The sequence below is a fragment of the Colossoma macropomum genome, unplaced genomic scaffold (genome assembly GCF_904425465.1).
Source record: "Colossoma macropomum unplaced genomic scaffold, Colossoma_macropomum, whole genome shotgun sequence".
NCBI classification, from domain to species: domain Eukaryota; kingdom Metazoa; phylum Chordata; class Actinopteri; order Characiformes; family Serrasalmidae; genus Colossoma; species Colossoma macropomum.
The window spans coordinates 32,530,763-32,556,506 of record NW_023494798.1 but is presented as its reverse complement, the minus strand read 5'-3'; the positions used below and the strand labels follow the sequence as shown (position 1 = coordinate 32,556,506).

At 38.3% G+C, this 25,744-nt stretch overlaps 1 protein-coding gene across 3 annotated transcripts in view; it reads left to right on the top strand.

Annotated features, from left to right (window-relative positions):
* fam168a (family with sequence similarity 168 member A) overlaps positions 1 to 11,377 on the top strand; it is a 59,432-nt gene extending 48,055 nt beyond the window's left edge. For 2 of the 3 annotated variants that reach the window (XM_036585020.1, XM_036585021.1), the window contains 5 exons: positions 2,041 to 2,166; positions 4,306 to 4,448; positions 5,168 to 5,342; positions 7,855 to 7,985; positions 9,744 to 11,377. In XM_036585020.1, coding sequence (XP_036440913.1) covers positions 2,041 to 2,166; positions 4,306 to 4,448; positions 5,168 to 5,342; positions 7,855 to 7,967 — 557 coding nt within the window. In that variant the 3' untranslated portion in view covers positions 7,968 to 7,985; positions 9,744 to 11,377. The remainder of the gene's footprint in view (positions 1 to 2,040; positions 2,167 to 4,305; positions 4,449 to 5,167; positions 5,343 to 7,854; positions 7,986 to 9,743) is intronic. The other variant, XM_036585023.1, reaches the window with a different exon arrangement.
* The last annotated feature ends 14,367 nt before the right edge of the window (positions 11,378 to 25,744 follow it).

The following is a 25,744-nucleotide window of genomic DNA, read 5'->3' as shown; positions in this document are numbered from 1 at the left end:
TGGTGACTTCTGGTTCCTCTCACCACCACTGTAAAGAAAGAAGAGTCTTGAAGTTTCTCTACAATGAACTGTTTCATATTAAACCACTCGGAATGACTCTGTTTACATCTCAAGGACTGAATTATTCTGAAATTTTGAAAAATTGGTGGAACTCCCCTTTAACCCAGTGAGAGCATGCTTTTATTTTGCCTGTCTTTTACCCTGCTGGCTGTCAGGCTCTGATTGGCTGCTCTCTCCCTCCAGCACTGGGCTGTGGATGTGAGGGAACGCTCGTGTTTGTCTTTCCGAGCTGAAGGCCTCGGCATTGTTCACGCTGCAGCCGCTCTCTTTGTTCCTCTGCGTGTTTGGCTATGAGCTCTGACTCGGCAGCTGCAGCGTACCGCTGCCTCCTTGTGGCCGTGAGGGGAAAGTGCTCTATTGTGAAGGGATTTTTATGGTTAGGTGCAAAATGGTTCAGGAATAGTTTAGCAAAACAACCTTGGTGACCCTGACACGTTTGGTGTACGTGTTTGGTTTTGCTTCTGAAGTTTTGCACTGGAACTATGAGGCTAATATAGAATCAGAATTGCTTACTACAAGTAAATAAATATTTAAAAAATAAGATTTCAACAGAAGGATAAAATAAAAAATAACTAGAAAAAAACTTTTGCTGAATAAAATATGTGATCGAGCAGCTTAATCAGTTCCCAGACTTTTGCTAGAGTGTTTCCAGGCGGTTACTGCGGTATCCCAGGTGGTTGCTATGGTATCCCAGCAGGCTGGTAGGGTGTTTCTAGGAAGTTACTATGGTATCCCAGGTGGTTGCTGTGATATCCCAGGTGGTTGGTAGGGTGTTTCCAGGCGGTTACTTTGGTATCCTAGGTGGTTACTATGATCTCCCAGGTTCCTGGTAGGGAGTTTCAGGCGGTTACTGTGGTATCCAAGGTGGTTGCTATGGTATCCCAGGTGGCTGGTAGGGTGTTTCTGGGTAGTTACTGTGGTATCCCACGTGGTTGCTATGGTATCCCAGGGGGCTTGTAGAGTGTTGCTAGGTGGTTGCTATGGTACCCCATGTTGTTAATACAATGTTGCTAATGGACTTGTATCATCATGAGATAAACCGGTTGCACAAACCTTTGCCCCCATTCATTCCTACGGAAAAGAAATTCATTATTAACGATGATTGTACGAAAACCATACATCCAATCGAAAAGCTGTACACAAGCACAGCGTTCCCAACCAGACCGAACATGCCGCAACTGGAACGGTGTCGATATTTTGAAAACTGCAGCACAAATTGGTCAAAAATCTGTCAGAAAAATAACACAATAGTCTTGCACATTGCTTTGCAATCGCTAATAATAAAATATAAGTAGAATAAGAGACGAAAGAGCAGATAAAATGGTGTAACGTGCCAAAAGAGTGTAATATATAAAAGTGAATATGTGTGCAGAGTCTGTAGTATGATGATATGAATGGTATACACATTTGCCCAGTTGTGCAAGATGCTTTATGGTACAGAGGAGAGTTCTAGGTCACTGTAAGGGTTTGCAAGGTTCGGTTTAAAAAGCAGGGGTCCACTGTGGTTAATGAGCACCACAGCTTTGGGGAAAAAAGTCCAGTTATGCTGGCTGTGATGGAAACTGATAGAAGCTTATATGCTACTAATGTGCAAACCTTTCAGTAATCTCTGATAGACTTGATTATGTAGTTTCTGATGCCGTATGACACACTGTTATCTATAAACATGTACTAAAGTACATAAGCTTCCATTACTTAGCCACATTAGCCTCGTAGCTCCAGTGCAAAACTAAAGAAGCAAACTTCAGACACCGAAGTGTCTTGACTGATCATTTTTGGCTGAACTATCACTTTAACCATTCCACTATAGGGGCTGGTGGCAGCTTGCATGGGCTTTATAAGTGCGTCGAGACAGACAGCAAGTCAGGAATAGCTTGTGCACTTTGAGTCTGCGCTGTAATGTACAGCATGGTGCAGTACTGTGTGTGTGTGTGTGTGTGTGTGTGTGTAACCCTCCTTGTTCTGTGTGTGTTGGGACAGTGGTGCTGGTGAAGCAGGGCTGGCCCCAGACGGTGTCGGCCACGGGGCCTGCTGAAGGCTCCTTTGACCTGGCCATGGACGCGGGCTCAGAGAGCAGGCAGTTCCAGGCCTCGTCCACTGCATTCAGTAAATATACCATTATACCATTACACTGTACCAACACACACACAGACACGCTCCATGTGTTTTCATGCAGTTTTATAAGTACCTATACGTAATAATATTCTGTTCTGTGTGCATTATATATATATCGATGTGTGCGAATACCTATACGTAATGTATGTGTAAGAATCTGTATGTAATAAGCAAATGTCCCAGAATTGTATATATATACTTGTAAGTAACTAAGTAATAATATGCCCCATATGTAAGTAAGTACCCTGATGCCATAACAATATGGCCCCTGTGTGTTAAATGTATTTAAGAATCTATATGTAATAATATGCTATGTGTGCATTATATATATGTAAGTACCTATATGTAATATTATTATGCCCCATATGTATAATATATTTTAGGATATATATATCATGAATAATGAACACCATGAATAATGTCCCATTATTGTGTTACCTATGATAATGTCACCTATTATATGGGTAAGTATCTATTTGTAAGAATGCCTCTCGCATCTCTGGCAGGAAACTTTTCCGCACAAGTAAAGCAGTTTCTTGTAAAATGTCTCTTAGTGTTCGACTTTTTACGAGGCTGAAGTCGCTTCTCATTCTCCAGCGTGTTCTTTGAATTTTCCTGTTCCACCTTAAATGGTGCCTGAGGCGGAATGTAACTGCTGCTCTATTTAAGGTGGAACGGGAGAATTCGAACAAGAAGCTGGAAAATAAGAAGCTGATTTCAGCTTTGTGACTTTTTTTAGTGTTTGACAGTTTCTGGCTGCAGATTAAACGTATCAGGAAACCAGCTGGAGTGATTATAAACACAAATAAGTCCATTCAGTTCCAAATTAAATCTTTCTCTTTGCCGTTTCGTTAGCTACTAGCTAGGCGAGATTGTTGTCTGCGCTGCTATGGTGACCAGCAGTCTGTACTGATCTTCAAGGGTGAATTAGCAGTTCTACATTAACTCCAGAGTTTAAGACCATTTATTGTTAAACTGTGTTGAACGATCAGCAGAGCTTTATTTTACTGTAAAGGAGGATTATTTTATTTTTACCTACAAATCTGATTCTGCTGTGGAGCCACAACAGGACGGTAAAAGAGCCGCATGCAGCTCTGGAGCCACATGTTGCCGATTCCTGCCCTGTTCAGTTAAAACCGGGGCAGTGTTTGTGTGAGTGTGGTTGTGTTTGATCGCGTGCGCTGCTTTGTTTGGTTGTTTGTTTGTTTTTGTTGTCCTGTCAGTGACGGCTGTATGTTTGTGCTGTTCAGTGAGCTTCACTCTGCTGTAAAGTCAGGAGGTCAGTCTGTGTTATTATGTCTGAACATGTCCAGAAGGTGGAGACACTCAGCTTTTAATAAAGCCCCCAGTGATAAAACAGAAATGAACAAACGAGTGTAGATGATCGTTATCTGGTCGTTAGAGCTCTGTTTGAACAGACACTCAAACTGTTACTAACTGTTTTAGTCTGTCTTAGGAGTCCTGACCTGAAAACTAATCAGACTTTCTTTCTTTCTTTTTTCTACTCTACTCCGTCTTCTCTCTTTTTCTCTCTTCTGTTTCTTTCCCTCTTTTTCTTTTTTTTTGTTTCTCACTTTCTTTTACTCTGAACTTACACTCTCTCTCTTGATTCATTCTTTCTTTCTTTCTTTCCTTCTTTTTTTCCTTCTCTACTCTGTCTTCTTTCTTTATCTTCTTTCCACCTCTCTTTCTCTCTTTTCTGTTTTTTCTTTCCCTTTTTTCTTTCTTTTTTGTCGTTTTCTTCTCTCACTCTCTGAATTTACACTTTCGCTCCTTTGTTCTTTCTTTCTTTCTTTCTTTTTTTGTCTGTTTTCTGTCCTTCTTTTCCTTCACTTTCTCCCTCTCCCTCTTTTTCTGTCATTCTTTTTTCTTGCTCCCCATCTTCTCTCTTTCTCCCTCTTTTCACTTTTTTCTTTCTCCTTCTCTCTTGCCTCTCTCTCTCCCTCCCTCTCTCTCCTCTCTCTCTCTCTGTCTCTCTCTCTCCTTCCTCTCCTTCACTTTTTCTGTCTGTCGTTTTTTCTTCCTTTCTCCTGCTCCCTTTCTTCTCCCTCTCACTCTCTTTCTCTCTCTCTCTTTCTCTCTCTCTCTTTCTCTCTCTCTCTCTCTCTCTCTCTCTCTCTCTGTGTGTAGGATACACTGCAGGTACTCCCTATAAAGTGCCCCCGACTCAGTCTAATGGAGCCCCCCCTCCGTACTCCCCCTCTCCAAACCCTTACCCCACGGCCATGTACCCCATCCGAAGTGCCTACCCTCAACAGAACCTCTACGCTCAGGTAAGGAATCTAGTAGAGGTGCAAATCTCTGTGATTCTGTAAGAAACGATTCAGTCGATCCTGAAATTTCAGATTTCACTACAGCTGTATCTGCTTAGATACCACTGAGAAGACAATCCTGATTGGATTATTTTCCATTGACCAGTTTCCCTGAGGGTTCTCCACTGCTTAAAATACTTTAAATAAAGCTGTTAGATTGCACTTTCTATGAATTATGGGAAAAAACTTGCTGATTTGACATGTAAAGATGTAAAACAGTGATAAAAATGACTAAACGGCATATTACGTCAACTGACATGATGCAATGACTCTCTCTCACTGTCACTGATGACTAAGTGAATAAGACTTGGCAAGTTTAAGGGTACAAAGTTTTAATGTTTTGCAATCTTTTTTGGACAAGCACCAGACATGACTTCTGCTGCAGTTCAGTCATCTGATTTTTATGATAAATAATAAATAAAACGTTTTTTAAGCCAAGATTCTGAATATTATCCAAAAGAATGTGTATGACCATGAAGAAAACCATATTAAGAGCGTTTGATCCGTCTCATAAGCCCGTGATAGATGATTAAGCACTCAGGCTGGAGAGATAATGAGTCGTGATCCTTTAACTGTAACCCAGAGCCGCGTATTACAGCAGCTAATCTGACTCTGTAATTACACTCATTCATTAATTACACTGCTCTTACCTCCTATGCCTCTCTTCCTCTTCTCCTCAGGGAGCTTATTACACACAGCCGGTGTACGCTGCCCAGCCGCATGTAATCCACCACACCACGGTGGTCCAGCCCAACAGCATCCCCTCCGCTATCTACCCCGCCCCCGTCCCGGCCCCCCGCCCCAATGGAGTGGCCATGGGAATGGTGGCAGGAACCACAATGGCCATGTCAGCAGGTCAGATGGTCCAAAGTTTCACATCAGAGTTACTACAGGACATAAGCATTAAATGACTTTACACCAGATCTTCTGAACGTTTTGTTGATCGTATAATTTAAGTAAATCACTGTTCAGTAAGATAAAGTTACAGTCATATGCAGAAGTTTATTTATTATCTATTATTTTGAGTGAAAATAATAAAAGAACATTAAATATTTACTATTCATGTTTATTTCACAGTTACTGTTTATTTTCTGGATTTAGCATATTGGGGAAAAGTTAAACATTAAATGTGGCCGGTGCAAAAGTTATGGCACATTAATTTTTGTGGTTTTTTTTTTCCTGTGGCCACACTGTATTAAGGTGTGGGAATGAGATCATGCCTTATTAAGCTGTGGTCAAGGATTAATTATCTCATTCTCACACCTAACTAAGCCATGGCCACACATTAGGATCTCGTTCCCATTGCTTACTAAGTCGTGGCCATGACTTATCTCGTTCCCATGCCTTACTAAGTTGTGGCCATGCGTTAGGATCTTGTTCCCATGCCTTACTAAGTCATGGCCACGACCCAATTATCTTGTTCCCACACCTTTCTAAGTTGTGGCCATGCATTAGGATCTTGTTTCCAAGTCATGGCCACGACCCAATTATCTTGTTCCCACACCTTTCTAAGTTCTGGCCACGCATGAGGATCTTGTTGCCATGCCTTACTAAGTCATGGCCATGACCCAATTATCTTGTTCCCACACCTTTCTAAGTTTTGGCCACGCATTAGGATCTTGTTCCCATGCCTTACTAAGTCATAGCCACGACTTATCTCGTTCCCATGCCTTACTAAGTTGTGGCCACGCATTAGAATCTCGTTCCCATGGCTTACTAAGGCATGGCCACGACTTATCTCGTTCCCGTGCCTTACTAAGTTGTGGCCACGCATTAGGATCTCGTTCCCGTGCCTTACTAAGTCATGACCACGACACAATTATCTTGTTCCCACACCTTTCTAAGTTGTGGCCACGACCCAATTATCTTGTTCCCACACCTTTCTAAGTTGTGGCCACGACCCAATTATCTTGTTCCCACACCTTTCTAAGTTGTGGCCACGCATTAGAATCTCGTTCCCATGCCTTACTAAGTCATGGTCATGACCCAATTATCTTGTTCCCACACCTTTCTAAGTTGTGGCCACGCATTAGGATCTTGTTCCCATGCCTTACTAAGTCATGGCCACGACCCAATTATCTTGTTCCCACACCTTTCTAAGTCATGGCCATGCATTAGGATCTTGTTTCCAAGTCATGGCCACGACCCAATTATCTTGTTCCCACACCTTTCTAAGTTGTGGCCACACATGAGGATCTTGTTCCCATGCCTTACTAAGTCATGGCCATGACCCAATTATCTTGTTCCCACACCTTTCTAAGTTGTGGCCACGCATTAGGATCTCGTTCCCGTGCCTTACTAAGTAATAGCCACGACTTATCTCGTTCCCGTGCCTTACTAAGTTGTGACCACGCATTAGGATCTCGTTCCCATGCCATACTAAGTCATGGCCACGACCCAATTATCTTGTTCCCACACCTTTCTAAGTTGTGGCCACGCATTAGGATCTTGTTCCCATGCCTTACTAAGTCATAGCCACGACTTATCTCGTTCCCATGCCTTACTAAGTTGTGGCCACGCATTAGGATCTCGTTCCCATGGCTTACTAAGTCATGGCCACAACTTAATTTTCTCGTTCCCACGCCTTACTTATTGTTATTTATACAGGATGTCACCAACAGGGCTCCGTACACGGCAAAATGTTAAGTGAACGTATAATAAAAGCACAGCTGGCCTGTGGATTTGGCCCTGTTAGGGTTGAGTTTGATGCCCCTGCAGTAGAGGATGTTTTATTTTCACTTAGAAAATCATCAGAACATCTCATTTGACCAGGGGTGTTCAAACATCTGCATACATCTGTATATATTTGATTTACATTGTATAATTACACAAAACGTTCTTGCATACTTTCATAATCTGTAGGTATGTAATTGTAAGGTATGTACTTAATATTGTGTTTAACATCATAAATGTGATCATACTGTGACTAAAACCTGTTGAATTGTTTTGCATCTACAAGTTTTAAAATTATATGCATTAGAAAAAATCACTCGTTAGAGTTTTTTCCATCAGAAAACACACAGACCTCTGAAGGCTTAAAGGCTTAAGCCTTTTTTCTCTATCAGTAAAAATGAATGATGAATTAATTATTTAGAAAATCGGTGTAAACAAAAATCTTTCAAAAATCGATACATTTTGTCCTGCATAAAAATTTACTCTGAATATCACTGGTTTAAAATAAAGGTAATTAAGGCACCTAAATACAAATATCACAGCATGAAAGCTGCACCTGGACTCCCTAATATGGGCATGACTACAGATTGACGCATGACCTCATCCATACAGTGCAGTCTGCACTCTGTGTTTCAGTGAAAATGCACTTGTTAAAATATGAATAAACTCACAGTGATGTGTATTGAATCATCAGGTACACTGTTGACCACGCCCCAACACACTCCCATTGGACCACACCCCGTTACCGTGCCAACGTATCGTCCCCAAGGAACGCCTGGGTACAGCTATGTGCCACCTCACTGGTAGAGCCCACCTGCCAATCATGTAAGTTTAAATCTTTGCCCGTGCACAAGGCAAAAAGCAGTATCCTGATAAAACATTAGCGATAGCTATAATCATTAAAATCAAACAATTTTTGATACTGATTTTTCAATCTGGGATCAGAAACAAAGGCTTGAAGATTCGAGCGGGAGAAGAAGTCTAGCCGTTCACTCACAGCAGCACAAACTGCACTGAAAAAATGGTCCTTTTTGATTTAATTTTACTAAATTTGTACATCGTTCAACACAAATAGAAGAAATTACAGCAACACATCTCAAAAAAGTAAACAAAGACAAAACTGTGTTGTTTTAATATTTACATGTTTTTATATTCACATGAAACCGATGTGCACATTTGAAATAAATCTACAGCGGCACTTTTCTCCTTTTTTTAGCCTTTTTTAGTTATTAGATAATATATAACACTTACGTTTACAGTCCCCTAAGTTCTAGATATTATCGTATGGGGTACAAACTCCAGAGTACTGTGTAACTATTTTGGGTAAAGAGATGGATTGTAGATTAATAAAGTACTTTGTGCTTTTTATAGTCATTTTACTCCATATAACTTACCCACCTGGTTTACTTCCCTGCATAAATGTGTGACATTGCAGTGACATTTAGTGTATGTTTGTACAGTATTTACCACCTTGTTGTTACAGATATTTCTGAGATATGTTCTTTATCAGCTTAAGGCTAGTTAGTCATTTCAGTGTAATTTAGTTAGACTGTCTTGGTACTAATTACCTAAAATAATTACACAGTGCTGTGTAGTTTGCACCTCACACTTACTCAGTTAATAGCTAGAACCTGTTGAGCATTTCATTGTAATTTAGTTAGACTTCTTGGTTCTTAGTTAGTCTTGGAACTTACCGTCATGTAAGCCAAAGTAATTATCTAGTACTTTGGAGTTTGTCCCTCACATTTGCTTTAATACCTAGCGCCTAGGGAACTGTAGAAGAAAGCGTTACTGACATATTTCCCAAAAATCCCATATCCTACATTATTCTTACATTTTATTTCTTGTCTTGAGGTCCATGTATAATGTTTGTGTGGTTTTATGTATCAAAAATGCTGTAATTCAGTTTTACATGACCATTTTTCAGCCTCTCTTTAGCTCTTGCAATTAAACAAGCTGTTTATTACTGTGCTTTTAAGACATATATATGTAAATGAACTCTGTTCTGATTGGCTGCCCCGTATTGTGCCTCTTTCACAAAGCATACAGAGCTGAAACACTCTTTATAGCTTCAGTGTGAATGGGCGGGGCTAAACAGGCACATATTTGTAAATTTTAACGATGTTTACGCACCACATCAAATTCTTTTAATCTTAAAAAGTGAGAAAAATGCAGTAAGTCCACCTTCTTGTTTCTGCACTCATTTTATCAGCTCCACTGACCGTATAGGAGCACTTTGAAGTTCTACAATTACAGACTGTAGTCCGTCTGTTTCTCTGCATGCTTTGTTACCCTGTTCTTCAAAGGTCATGACCCCCACAGAGCAGGTATTAATTGGGTTATATGGTCAATCTACGATTATAGAACTACAAAGTGCGTCTGTATGGTAAGTGGAGCTAATAAAACTGGACAATGAGTGTAAATACAAAATTTTAAATTTTGTGTGTTACACCAAAATAAACCAATTTGAACACCACACTCGGAAATACATTTAAAGGTATTATAACGCATTATACAGTATCATCTGTTGAGATGCAGTATTTGTCCGACCTTATTACTCACTGCTCTTACTTTCCCCAACAGATCTGGAGTCAAACATCGTATGCAACTACTCAAGTCTTACATTGGCACTCTGTGATCAACAGGGACCACGTCTGTTTGCAAGAACAAAAGAAAAAAAAAGGGTCACTTTATGCATTCTTAAGTGTTTTTGTAAAAGCTGCTTTTTTATTTTTTATTTAAATAGATTTTTCTTTTCTCTCGTGTTTTGTCTTATAATTTTGGGCCTACGTTGTTGCATTAGGTCTTTTTTTTTTCTTTCTTTAATTCCACATTTCTCGACGATTAACTCCTGCAGAAACTCCAGAATGATTTCGACCAATCGCGACTTTGAAACGATCCGGGTTTTGTTTTTTTTTGGTTTTTTTTTCGCGTAATAATGCCGGTGTGTAGGAATGTACGTGGCGCAATATCGTCATCACCATGCTCATCACGACTCGACAAGTTATGCTGCCAAATTTTATAACTTTTAGATATTAGTACAGGGTTGTTTTGTTTTTTTTTTTATTTTATTTTTATTTATGTAAATTCGATTCAGTTCAGATTCCCTCATAGCGTACCCTTTCAGAAGGGCTGTTTTTTCAAATTTTGATTTCCTCTTACACGCATATTTTATCCAACTGTTTTCTGTTCATCTTCTAGCATCGATAACAAGGGTGTCTTCCAGCTTGTAGCAGTTTATTAGGTACATTTGTAATAAATATATCCGCTGTAGGGCAGTGCGACGTGGTTTTAAACTTCATTAGGACATCGAGTACTTACAGTAATCTCAGTTATTCGCTTAGTAGAGGACGCTGGAGTGAGCTGGTTTCTTCATTAGTTTGTTCATCGGGATAGAGTAAGCTTCTAAATTATGATGTGCATATTATATTTATATATATGTGTGCATTTATGTGCTCTTGCGGAGGCATGCAACTGCATGTACGCACGAACGCACTGAAAAACACACGGGGGAAAAAAAAAGCAACGACGTGCCGAAGCGCGTGATGTAAAATATCGCGAGGATTTCTGTCTGTGGCACTTAGCTGGAGGTTCCAGGTCTGATGGCAGTTAAACTCAATCGAACGCGTGCCAACACGGAGGACAATTGGGACGGACGCTGCTCCGGTTCAACTTTCAGGATCTCCGTTAGGATTTAAAGGGATTTTACTGCATTGGGATGAACGCAGGTAGCAAACAGGGCGGAGGAACGGGTGAGCCGAGGCGAATGGGAACGGATAAAGGTTCATCCTGCCTTTCTCCGACACCTGCTCCGGGTCGTAGACTTAGTCTTTAAGGTGAACGTCAGCGTTTTCTAAACCTAATCTCATTCTGATGCCCCTGTACCATTACAATGATTACCACTTAAAACATTTCCCTGTCCACAGAAAAGAACTGAAACCCATTTATTTGAAAAGTTATAATAGAAGTCAATGGGCAGTCGCCGAATTCTGTGAATAAATGTTTGAAATTTATCGCTGTTGTCGGAAGAAAACCTCGTATCTCCATTTGTGATGTGTTTTTTTTTTATTATTTTTGACATAATTTGAAAATACATGTTGCCCTGTATATTGTATGTAAATTTCATGATGAATGGACCCAGAAACGACCCAACATGACTTGGAAGAAAGTCTGGTTCCATTGACTTACATTAAAAGTGAAGTAGGTTTTTTCCCCAACACCACATGTGCAGTATAAATGTGTGGGGGGTGAACAGTGTGAAGGCACCGAAAATGTGTTATTTTATATGTTCTTTAAAGAAAATGAGCAAAGGCCAAGAATCTGAGGTTGAAACAATAATAATAATAAAAAATCACATCATTTTTTCTTGTAGTAAACATTTGAAAACGGGTCCCACAGACCTGAACACCACACAAGGGTTAAACTATAGCTATTACACAGTAACTACAACAATACAGCAGCAGTAAAAAAGCCACAAAACAGTGCAAAAGACAAACACTAAGATGTTCATAAGAATGTTCTTAAATGCAGTTCTAAAAAGGAAGGTCTTCTATTTTCTGTTTTTATGTAGCTTCGATATCTTGTTCCGTTTTACAGCTTACCATAAATGACATGAGGTCATTTTTGAAGTTTTGAGCATTAACCAATGTGCAGAAGCTTGAACACCTTTGGTCAAAGTACATATTTTGTTGATTTTCTAAGTGAATGTAAGTGAACACATCCTCTACAGAGAACACGCTTCTGCAAATATTAGTGCCATTTTCTACGTATTTGCTGAGATTAACATATTAGAAAAAAATAGAACAGAAAATGTGCCCTAACTTTTGCACAGACTAAGTTTTTAGATTTTTTTTCCATTGCAAATAAACAATAATCGTGCATGAAAATGTGCAGAAGTAGAGGATGTGTTCACTTATTTTCACTTAGAAAGTCATTTGAGCAGGGGCACTCAAACTTTTGCATGCGACTGAAGAATAACACTTTATCCTAAAAGCATAACATTTACAGAAAAGGCACATTTAAGACGCCCTGTGTACTTTCTGTAAGGTTTTCCGGTATCTGTGGTGACCACTACGTTGTTAACGAATTACCACAAATTACCACAAGCACATTTCTTAAAACAAGCTAAATTATCTGCCACTATAGTGAGATAATTTTACTTAAAAATCACTTAAAACTATAAAAAATGTTTAAAAATAAGTCACATAATCTTAAAATAAGCTTACAACAATCTCAGCAGGAGAAATATTAGATATATCGACTAGACTTAAAGATAATTTTACTTGACGAGATACTATTTTTTGCAGTGTAGAGGATGTGTTCACTTATTTTCACTTAGAAAGTCAGCAAAGCGTCATTTGAGCGGGGGCACTCAGACTTTTGCATGCGACTGAAGAACAACAATTTATCCTGCAAGTGTAAAGTTTAGAGAAAAAGCACATTTAAGACCCCCTGGGTAGTTTCTGTAAGGATTTTTCCGATATCTATGGTGACCACTACATTGTTAACGAATTACCACAAATGTATTCCTCTGAAAAACTAGTCCAGAAAGCAAAAATTATACAGATTTACAGCTAAATTGACTAAAAAATTCAACAAAGTGTTCTGTTCGTGGAATCCAGCAACTGCCCATTGACTTCCATTATAAGTCCACAGGTTTTCTGTTCTTTTCTGAGTATTGCAAAGTGCTTCAAAATGACCGTCTGTGGTAAATGACAGTGCACTACAGTTACAACAGAGAGAGATTAGGTCAGAAAAGCGCTGAAGTGTTCCTTTAAGCGTTCCCCTCGTCCTCTGTGAACTATTGGGCCTCTTGGCCTCGTTGCACAGATGTGAGGTTGTAGAGGAAACTGGTCGTTTAATGCAATAATAAGAATGCCTAGACGAGTGGCCCTTATTTGTGACGAGAAAGAGAGAATCCTAATCCATGACCTGCCCTGTAATCTATAAACAGTGCACTATAGTACATATCAGTTATTCTATTGAACCATATCAGCGTAATGAAGCATTGCATATTGACACATAGGTATAACTTAATAACCAAGTATACGGTACACTCTCTTATTTAATTACCTAATAAAGGACGTCAAGTATTTACTATGGTACCTGTTAGTCTTTTGGAAGTAATATTACTCTTAATAAACAGTATCACGTTTTTTTAAAGAAGTTCACTTTAGGCTATTCAACCACTATTGGAGTATATTTAAGCTGAAGAGGAAGAAATGAGTTCACAGAGATTATGTGAAGCATAATAACATAAGTATCGCATGTGTCATGCAGAAGAATGCAGTTTGCTATGTACATGAACGTGAACTGTGCCCTTTACAGCATGGTTGCATCATGTCGGATCGCAGCTTTTCGGTTGACTTAATAGAAGCTTGGAGAAAACATCCCTTTTTCTCGTATATCTAAAGAGGAGGGATGAAAGGAGGGAGGAAGAGAGCGAGAAAGTGCCGGACATTCCTTTAATATTCACAATAAAGTGTACAAACCACCACAGACCACTGGGAGCCATGACCCGAGGATGTTTCAGCTGCAAAAATATCAAATATTTCCGCTTATAGCTAAAGTTCTGTATTAACCCTTAGAAGTCGAGTTATTACTATCGATTTGCTGTGTAGTTCAATATGTTACTTGTATAACTCTATTGTACGTTGCAGCATTAAGTTACAGATACATTTACATTCTATATCTGTGCTTCTGACGTTTTACCATTTATTTTGATATCAAAAGTGACGTGGCAAAAATGTAAAGAATGGTTTTCATTCTGCGAAACAAAACTGAACTTCATGAAAGTGTAATGATTGACAGGAAAGCCAATGATGATGCTTAAGTGGACTAAATTTAACTTTTAACAGCTTGCTATATAATATTAATATGTATATGTGCTGTTTTATTCCCTTTTACGGTTAAAGCATGTGTCGTGATGGTTCAGATAAGTTGTAAAAGAACCATGGAAAACACCTTGATTTGTTTTTTCTATATATATGTAAAGCATGTGGACGTGGCTTTGGAGCTCACTCACTCACTCATACATGTTTAGCAGTCTCAAATTCCTAATAGCACCATTTCGCATGTGCTTGCATCATTTAAAGGGAAGAAACAGCTCTGAACCCACACCAGCAGGAGCTCACCAGTGCTCGTGTTTGCAGCTTCTAAAATGAGCAGTGAAACTCATTATTACAAAAAGATTTTGAGTTACTATTAGATAATATTATATTATCTAAAATGTGATTTCATTTAAGATGTTCATCAAATTTGTTAATGCTAAAAGCCTACAAGCTAATGACAGCATGGAAAGTAGGTGCATATAATCGATCATCCTGAATTTTTCACAAGAAAATATCATACCAGTTTGTTTTTATTTAGCGCCGAGGCCTCGTATTAGCAAGTAGAGGACAAATGTGGTCTGGAGTGAAATTTCTCATCTTTTTTCAGTGAGATTCGCTGAGTTATCGCTGGTGATAACTGACACTTCTAAGGGTTAAAATGGAGTAAAACTGGGTCCCAATTCAATTGAACTTATTTCTAAGCTGGGGACAAACCACGAGAACCAGCTCTGACTGAATGTGAACTGAAATGAATTCTACTCCCCAATGAAATTGCCATTTAAACCAGATAAGTTGTTTAAAAATCCCGTAAAATGTTTAAGATCTCGACTTCTTCAGCTATCCTGGTCTGAATACACTGGTATGTATTTTTAAATGAAACTTTCTTCCCCTCTCTCTCTCTCCGCCAGTCACTTTCCTCTTTCTAACACTGAACTCCCCTCTAGTCTTAAGAACAGTATTATGGAAAAGCAGTGAAATATATATTTTGTATATCTTTGCAACAGATCAATTTGTAACGCGAGACTTAATCAATGCAATTCAAAGTTATTAATGAGTTCACTGGTCCAGAACTGAAAACAGGTAGACTTTTGTTGGTTGTGTGATGAAGTTTAATTCTCTGAACATATTTTAGGATTAGAAATGGGTTCTTTTGGGTTCAGATATAAGCAGCTGATGTTTTACACTAAGAAGTAATGAAAGTTGAATACATTTGAAAGGAAAGCTCACCGAAAAGGAGTCCACTCTGACATGTAATTAAAGCGCTTTTTACCGTAAGTGTTATTTAAGGTTTCATTGATGATTGATGTTCTTTTTTTTCTTTAATTAGATGGTCTTTATGGTTGATCTGGAGAGTGATGCGTAACAGAACGTGCGGCCAAGGGACATTTCAGAGCACAAGTCTATAAGGGTTCTCTTCCTCCGGGTCTATTTTCATGTTTTTGAAGGGAAGTTCCACCCATTTTAAAAAAATATTCTGCAAAATTCAATGAATTAGATGTAAACAAAGTCATTCAGAGTGGTTTGGTGTGAAATGCTTTATTGTGGAGACACTTAGCGATTTCTTTACAGTGGTGATGATAGGAACCAGAGGTTTACTGTCCAAAAGCCCCAGTGAACCTCCACGTGTGTTCTGAGTTTTTATATCTAATGATGATGATGAAGGTAAAATAGTGATAAATCTAAAAAAAAAAAAAGTTTTTTTAGGGACTATTTTGTCTCACAGTGCCCTGCGTGTACTTTTCACCATGAATTGCTTTTACATAAAACGTTTTAGGCCATAAAAATAATGTTTGAGGCATATATTAATAAACATTTCATGCAACAACTTTGTGAAGGCTTTATCTTAAGCTGGACAGTTTGAAAATTTGGTGGACTTCCCCTTCAAGAATGGTGCAGTTTGCAGTGCAGTAAAGTTGCTGTTAGAACTCATTAAAAAACAAACAAGTAAAAAGGGAAAAAATGTTGTTATATTTCTAAATATTCTCATAAACGCGATTCCCATCAGAGAATCAGTTAAATTTAGTTTAAAAATATCCGATCGGAAATTTTTGCCTCCTTAATTTTCCATTCAGGATGAATTTACAACATTCCAGCCATACATTCAATTGACTTGATTTAAATGTGATTTAAATCATTTCCTGATTAACAACAAACACTACACGTCCAAAAGTCCGTAGACTCCCTGCTCCTCCAGCGTTTCTTCTGAAATGAAGGGTGTTAATAGTGAATTCTAGGAAGGCTTTACACTAGATGTTGGAACATGGCTGTGAGGATTTGATTGCAGCTACAAGAGCATTAGTGAGGTCAGGTGCTGATGTTGGATGGTCAGTTCTGGATCACTCCAGCTCATCCCAAAGGTGCTGGATGGAGCTCCATCACTGCATAGAACCATGGAACACTCAAAGAACGCTTTGCATAATTAAAGGATTCTTTGCATCATGAAGCGTTCTTTAGATTGACGAAAATAGACGGTTCTAAGTAGAACCTTTTTGAAAAGGGTTCTATACAGCACCCAAAAGGGTTCGTCTGTTGTCACTGTAACAGTAGAAGAACACTTTTGGGTGCTATATAGAACCATGTTCAAAAAGGTTCTATATAGAACCATCTTTAGCACCCTTTAATGACTCAGAGAACCCTTTATTCATGCAAAGGGTTCTTTGAGCATTCATAGTTCTATATAGAACCATTTTCTTTAGTAAAGAACCCTTGAAGCACCACCTTTATTAAGAGTGTGGGGGGGGCTTTATACCCCTCTAGCCCAAAATTGGCATTGGACATGTTGACCTTATACAAGCTGCAACTGAATGCTTTGGTCAGCAATGGGTGCAAAATTTCTGCATAATTTAGTGGTTACAATGTAAACAAAGTGGTTTGACGTGAAGTGATTCATTGTAATGAAACTTACAGACTCAGACTTCTTTACAGTGGTCTTGATAGGAACCAGGGGTCACGACGTCTTTTAGAGGTGGATGTCTGGTTCCTGTCAGCAGCACTGTGAACAATTCTGACTCTATGTTCCTCTAGAATGGATCATTTCACACCAAACACATCTGTATGACTTGGTTTACATCTTAACCACTTAATTATGCACAGATTTTGGGAAAATCAGTGGAGTTCCCCTTTAAAATAGCTTCACTCATCATAAGGACTGTGCTGGATACTTTTGGACGTATAGTGTGTTTTACATCAACACAGTTGTAGCCAAAAGTAACTAAGCTGAAAGATGTAATTATGTTGATGTGTTTTATGTGGAAATGTGGATGTGCGTATTTAAATCAATGCAAATTCAAGGCATCACATTTTTCAGTGAATACAGCAAATATGATGCTTTTTTGTTCAGAAATAAACATTTTTGGTCTGTTATTTATTTACCTGTCGCCCCATCCCAGTTGCATATTTCTTTTTCTTTTCCCCTTGACGTTAACATGCCGTTCCTGCTGACACTCGTGTCTCTTTTTTTAGGGTCGCTTCAATAGGAATAGCTGATTTATGTGGGTCAAGTGTGTTTCAACCCAGTCTATTGTATTTGAGTTCATTATAAACCATCACTATGTATTATAAGGACAGTATGTACTGCTGTTCAGCTCCACTGAGTCTCTCCTAATCTGAACCTCTTAAATGTACTTTATAGGATGTTGAAATTCAAATTAAGCTACAGTCGAGTGCAAAAGTTTCGGCGCCCCAATGTTTAGCATATTGGAAAAAAATAAAACGTGAAATATAAAATGTGGCCTGTGTAAAAGTTGTGGCACATTTTATATTTCATGTGTTTTAGAAATTGTGCACTACAATTAAAGAAATATTGAACTTATTTTCACTTAGAAACTCAGCAAAATATGTAATTTGAACTTTTGCATGTGACTCTATTTGTCAAAGGGGAACACTATCCTTTAGGAAAATGACTACACTGTATAAAACGATATTAAATAAAAAATAGTAACCTTGCTGCCTTCAAATTTGAGTTTAATAGTAACCAGCAGTCTCTTATATTCTGTTGTATGAAATTCAGTCAAAACCACGACTTTGCAGGCAGCCAGGTTCACTTTTTTACGTTCAAACATCAAAAATACAGTGTATTCATATCACATTTATCAGGAAATATTTATCTCAATACTGAATGTGAAGCAAAAATGGGGGAAGGTTGTCTCGTCTTCCAAATGTTTCTCGTCAGTGAGGTTCAGAGGATTCAATATTCCGTCTGACACTACCTTCTGTTCACCCCCTCCTTCCCGTATAGTCTCACCTGGTCATAGCAGGTTTGACCACAACACGTTTTCACTCATATCTGCGCAGTAAAGACTCTCAGAATGCAACAACTAACGGTCTTAAGAGGCAAGAAGACCCAAATCAGGCTTGTGATATGAAGTGTAAATCTGTTTTTATGATTTTTTTGTTTTTATGTTTTTATTTTTTTATTTTGTTTTATTTTGTTTTGTTTTTCTGGAAGATCAGTTAGTGATCTCAGTGACAGAATTAAGCCAAGTTTGTAATTGTATAATATTTACTGTAAGATGTAGAACGTTCAATAACTATTAAAACTTTTCCCAAAAAAAAAGTTGTGTTTCTGTGAATTTTATTGTTAATATACAAAGTAGTATTTATTATTTACTGTTTAACTACATTTTATAAAACGGATACATCCGGTCCTAAAATCTGATTGGCTGACCCACGTTGTAAGCCGTTGTAAAATCCACAATATATGCACACCTATGACCACCTCACAACAAGTGAATTGTGTATTACTGCGCCACGGCATGAAAAACCCTTGTGCTGTTAATGGAATAATCTTTGACTCTCATGCTGCTCGCATGGACCATCGAGTGTACTGATGAAGCAAGAACCCGTTTTTTGTTTAAACCGAGGGGCTGACAACTTATGTTCTTAACTAGAAGTAGGCTGGTCAGCTAGCTAACAGGCTAAAAGGGCCAACAGGCTAAAGACCTCCATCATTAATATCACAGGCTTGAATTAAAGTCCTTACAGTGTGATTAACTGTAAAACTGCAGTATAAAAGTCTAAAAAATGTCACTTGAATGTTTTACACGCTTCAAATGTCCATGTCTCAGTCAGAAGTCGTGTCAAACCCAGGCTGAATCCCAAACGGCTCTGTACTCCCTAAATAGTGTTCTAGATATGAAAGTTTAGAAATTCTAGCCTCTACAGCCAAACAGTGCCTCATGTATCGAGTGTGGATGTGTCTGAATCCCAAACGACTGTTTCACAGCTGTATTTAGCTCTGTTGGGCTGCAGGATCCAGTATTTAAACTCCTACATAGTGCACTATGTAGGGAGCAGGGAGCCATTGGAGATTCAGCCCCATCGCGAGAAGAGGAACGCCGCTGGATTGGTGCTACATAAGACTCGTGGTGGTATTTTGGTGACCAAAAAGTGCTTATAAAGTGAAAGTTTTTGCATTAAACAGTGCTGTGTTATTATATGTTCATTGTTAAACAACAAAAAAGTGAAAAAAATTAAGGAAATGACCACAATATACAGCGATGGGCGACCAAACGTTCTCCTCATTCAGTGGAATTTGGTGGAATACAAGTTTATGTCAATTATTTTTAATAATAGCTTAAAATATTTTCTGAAAAATGGTGTATTTTATCATATTTTATGTTGGCCACCATTTTATAAAAGCAATAAGCCACTTTAGGCTCTGCATTACTGCAATTTTATCACAGGGAAGGGAGATTTAGACACTCCACAAACACCCTTCCTGTGATAAAAGCACTGTTCATTTAACTTACTTTTTAGTTTTTATCACATTGAACTATATTACCTTTTCATTATTATAATTATTATAATTATTTTGTAAACTTGAGCTGAACAAAAATGAGTTTTATGCTTTCATATATTTGAATTTCATGAAAATCTCAGTAACACTGTATTTGGACAGTCCTTTAGATGCTTTGTAGGTGCTTAATTTACTTTCAAGTTACATTTAAGTAAATATCTACTAAATTGACCATGATTTTCTTTAACTCTAAACCTGTTCTAATCCTAACCTTAACCTCAACCCAAAACCTAAACCCAACCCTCACCCTGGTGAGCTAGGCCCTAACCCCACCACTGTTTAGAATCAACTGAGTTTCAACAGATAGTTTATTAACAATTTGACCATCTGTAGATCATCTATAGTGGACTATAGTGGACTCTTCAAATAAAGTGAGACCAAAATCTCAATTTTAAGGCAACCAGGTTAAAAACATGAAGTCATTTATTACATTTATTACATTTTCACAATTTTAGTGAGTTTAGTTGAGAGATTAGATGTTCATTGTGTCCTTAGTCTTCATCGAAATGATGCAACAGTGCACAGATGGCGAGTATTGACCACTATTTGCAGTAGCGCAGTAGTGATAGCCAAAGTATCTATAAATATTGTGTCTGCTGTGCTGGAGAGGAATGTGTTGAAACGTTCACTTATCAGCATGTTCCACTTCTGTTTTTTCATGGCCTCAGGCTTCCTGGATGAAGAAACAATACAGCACTGCAGCTGCTAACCACCTCGCCTGTCACTGTCAACCACGAGAATCTGTACACGTTCAGCCAGTGACTCAGCGCACATTAGCTTTGTGTGCCATAAGGCACAGTGCAAAAGTCAGAGACCACCCTTCAGTTCCTCAACCTCCAGTTTAAACAGCCATTAAGAACAAGATATTCGTTTTTCAGTGTCAGGAAAAAAAGCAGAAAGCAGCCATTATGACATTTACATTTACAGCATTTAGCAGACGCTCTTATCCAGAGCAACTTACAAAAAGTGCTTTGTCTATCCAGAGAAAGTATCTTCGCTAGATACCAATAGGTCAGAGAGAAAGCCAGTCCTGAGCTCAGATACTGCTAGAATCAGAAGGTCATTATTGACACCTAGAGAAAAAGGATAAGCACAGAGCAGTGCAATACAATACAATACATAAGTGCTGTACAATACATTACAATCAATACTTAACTCAGAGAGACTCTGCTGTACAGACAGCCAGTGGGAGTTCATTCCACCAGCTGGGCTCCAGGACAGAGAACAGTCTTGCTTGCCTTCCACGCGCCTTGAAGGATGGCGGGTCAAGCCGAGCTGTGCTTGAAGCTCAAAGGGCTCGAGGTACAGTTCGAGATTTCACCATTGCCATCAAGTAGGGAGGGGCTGGTCCATTTCTGGCTTTGTAAGCAAGCATAAGGGTTTTAAATCTGATGCGTGCAGCTACAGGAAGCCAGTGAAGGGAGCGCAGCAGTGGGGTGACGTGGCTGAACTTGGGGAGATTGAAGACGAGCCGTGCTGCTGCATTCTGGATGAGTTGCAGAGGCTTGATGGCCACATAGGAAGACCAGCCATGAGCGAGTTGCAGTAGTCAAGCCTTGAGATGACAAGAAACTGCACTAGCACCTGGGTGGCCTCTCGAGTGAGAAAGGGTCGGATCCTCCGGATGTTGAACAGGAGAATTATGATGAACAGATCAGTAGAAATGGTCTAAAACCTTTATTCCAGCTTCCATTCTTCTCAGGAGACTCACTTTCATTTCCTAAAGTATATCTGCAGACACACCTCCAAAGTTCAGTCTTAGAAGCTGGTTGATCATTTTCTGAAGTAATCAAACACATTCAGTGGTGTTGAGGTCTGGACTCTGGGGTGGTCAGTCCATCGTTCAGCTTCTTTGTTTGATGTGTCCGTCTCCTTTTCTCAGTGAGGTTCTTCTTGATCAGCTACACATCCTTTCAGACCCACAGCGCTGAGTCGTCTTCTCACAGTGGAAGGATGGACAGAAACACCTGTGGATGTTTTCAGATGTGAAGCAGCTTGATTTTCTCCTCTCTCTCAGAGATGAAAGCTTTAAGTGCTGTTTATCTGATGGGGGCAGTTTTGGTGTCTACCAGGTCTTCCAGGTGGTCTCATTTTCTCTAGCTCTCAGGTTTTTAACTTCAGTTCTGGAAACTTGGAAGTTTTGAAAGCTTGGAACTTTGTAAGTTTTAACTAATTTTCCTTTGATTTTCTCTTCCTTATGTAAGTGGATTATATTATATCTGATTTCCCCACAAACGTCTCTTGAAAAATTAACATCTCGTTCTTACTGGTTATTTTGAGTGGAACTGTAATAAATGAAGAGTGGTCTCTGACTTTTGCACAGCACTGTATGAAGCGGGGAACGTGCCAAACATATGAAATAAATAAGTAAGTAAATAAATAAATCAAATCAAAACATAAATAAATAATAATAATGAATGAATATTTTATTAATTATATTATTTATTTATTTATGGGACATGAACCATATGTTTTATTTAAATATATGTTTTATTTATTTATGCATTTATGTAATTCTACATTTATTTATCTATTTATCTATTTATTTATTTATTTATTCCTCCAGTATGCTAATAAGGAAGACTAAGTTTACCTGCTATCAGTTAATCATAGAGAGCTTTTTTTCCTGTGTTTCACATTCAGTCAACCTGCTGTTTAACAGCATCTACTCTGCCTTACAAGCCAGTGACGTTAGTGTTGTTCACCTCATTGGCATAGACTGGAGGAAGAAATACAGCAATAAATAGATGGAGAAATAAATAAAAGCTGGAATAAATAAAATATTAATTCATATATTTCAGTATTTCTGCTAATATGTATATAATTATTTGTTTACTTATGCATTTCTTACACAATTCTATTTATTCATTAATGTATTTATGGTTTATATCTCACTTTTATTCATTCATTCATTCATTCATGGTTGTATGTTCCAAATTCATTCATTCATTCATTCATCCATTCATTCATTCATTCATTCATTTATGGTTGCATATCCCAAATTCATTCATTCATTCATTCATTGTTGTATATTCCAATTTCATTCATTCATTCATTCATTCATTCATTCATCCATTCATTCATTCGTGGTTGTATATCCCTAATTTATTCATTAATTCATTTATTTATTCATTCATTAATTCATGGTTGCATGTTCCAAATTTATTCATTCATTCATTCATTCATTCATTCATTCATTCATTCATTCATTTATGGTTGCATATCCCAAATTCATTCATTCATTCATTCATTCATTCATTCATTCATGGTTGTATGTTCCAAATTTATTCATTCATTCATTCATTCATTCATTGTTGTATATTCCAATTTCATTCATTCATTCATTCATTCATCCATTCATTCATTCATTCATGGTTGTATATCCCTAATTTATTCATTAATTCATTTATTTATTCATTCATTAATTAATTCATTCATTCATTCATGGTTGTATGTGCCAAATTATTTTTTTTTCTTTGTTTCTTTCTTTATTTCTTTATTTTTTTTTTCTGCTGCTCTTTTATTTATTTCTGTTTTGATTTATTTATTTTGTAATTTATTTATTTTGGCATTGTTTGCCCACTATAATCCTGTATGTTGTGTAATCAATTGAAGTTGTAATTAAGAAAAAGCTATGTGTCGTGATTGTTATACAACGTGAGTTTTACTGAAGACACACTGGCTGAAACCATAATCCGACGTAGTTAAAGATCAGTCTGCATTGTGTTTGACCGAAATAATGATCTTTTGGTTAATTAGAAATACGTTAATTCATCAAAATACCTACAGAAACTCATCTGGAGCTGTGATTGGTCAGGATGCTCACAGCACACAGTAAAAACACTGATTAGTTAGACAGCTTATTTGCGTATATTGTAATAATGTGAAACTAATTATATATAATCGGTCGTGGGGCCATCTGTGTAATCCATGCACATATTAGTCTCTTTTGATTGACAGGAACATGTCATGTGCACAAGTTGTGTAATATTTCCACTGACCATGTCCTGAACTGCCTGTTTCCAAGAAGAAGCCACGTGTCAGCAGGATATTGGATTATGTAAGTATACACTCATCAGCCACTTTATTAGAAACCCCTACCTTTCAGTGCCACCTTGCTGGTGTACAGTTAGAGACTGTAGCTCATCTGTTCATGCACAGTTTGTGTCAGTAAGTCACTAGTTCTTCTAATAGTATGTGGTCAACAGCAGTCCTGTAGGCGGAACTGACCGGTGATGAACTATGACTACAGCTACAGTCTGTAATTATACAACTATATAGTAGAAGTATAGGTAGGTGTTTACAATAAAGTGGCCAGTTAGAGGAAGCAGTAAATAGGTGTTTACAATAAAGTGGACAGCGAGTGGAAGCGCAAGGTAGGTGTTTCCAGTAAAGTGGACAGCGAGTGGAAGCACAAGGTAGGTGTTTCCAATAAAGTGGACAGTGAGTGGAAGCACAAGGTAGGTGTTTCCAATAAAGTGGACAGCGAGTGGAAGCGCAAGGTAGGTGTTTCCAATAAAGTGGACAGCGAGTGGAAGCACAAGGTAGGTGTTTCCAATAAAGTGGACAGCAAATGGAAGCACAAGGTAGGTGTTTCTAATAAAGTGGACAGCGAGTGGAAGCACAAGGTAGGTGTTTCCAATAAAGTGGACAGTGAGTGAAAGCACAAGGTAGGTGTTTCCAATAAAGTGGACAGTGAGTGGAAGTACAGGGTAGGTGTTTCTAATAAAGTGGCTGGTGAGTAAAAGTAGAAAGTGGGTGTTTCAATTAAAGTGGCCAGTGAGAGGAAGCACAAGATGAATGTTTCTAATAAAGTGGCCAGTGAGTGAAAGTAGAAGGTAGGTGTTTCAATTAAAGTGGCCAATTAGTGGAAGTACAGGGTAGGTGTTTCTAATAAAGTGGCTGGTGAGTAAAAGTAGAAAGTGGGTGTTTCAATTAAAGTGGCCAGTGAGAGGAAGCACAAGATGAATGTTTCTAATAAAGTGGCCAGTGAGTGAAAGTAGAAGGTAGGACTCAGTTCTTTGTGTTCCTCATCCACGTGATTCACATAAAACTCATATGTAAAGAGACACGTTTTGGAATTAACAGAATTAATAGCTGTTATAACAATAACTAACGGAGGGTGGTTGTAAATCTGCTCAATGCTGATGTAATATTGCTCTAAAAAAAACAGCACGGCGGATGTCCTGTTGAATTGCAGCTGGAATTACAGCATGGCCTGCACAATCCGATTTAACCGCGTCTGTGTGGGTCAATTAGTGAAATATGTATGGTCTCATATCCTTCAGAAAGGTCGAGTCTGCTGACATTCAGAACCAGCTCTGCAGAGAAACAGTGAGGAACCGTACGAAAGAGCAAAGTTTTACACGGTAGCCATGAAACAGTTTCTGCCTGTGAGCTGTGCTTTCCTTTTCTTCAGGAACGTTGATGGAATGTTCATTTCGGTGGAAATGCGTATGATTGAAGTGAACTTGATTTCCATCTCTGCAGTCGTCCGTTTTATCTCAGCACGGCCGTCTTTGTGGAGAGATGTGAATAGTTTTCACAGCAGGGAGGTCTCACCCCTCCCTTTACACCCCTCATTACTCACTAGTAGCTCAACACACAGTCCCAACGTTTCACACACGGAGAGTCGACAGAGTCCTAGTTCATCTGATTACAGAGTTACGGGCAAAAATATTTTATTTCATTATATGATTAAAACCCCCCCAGCTGGTCAAACGTTATATTACACATGTTTATAACCTAAGAATAGCTCAGTCCCTGTAGTTACTGAATAATAAGCATTAGTATGTAATGAGACTTGGATTTATGGGTTAAAGATAAATTTAGTTATTAACGTTGCTGTATTTCGTCTGATTGCAATTTGTTGCCATTTTATAAAAGTTTATTGATTTATTTTATCATACATCATAAGAAAATGTATTTATACAACACCTTTCATACAGGTAGCAGCT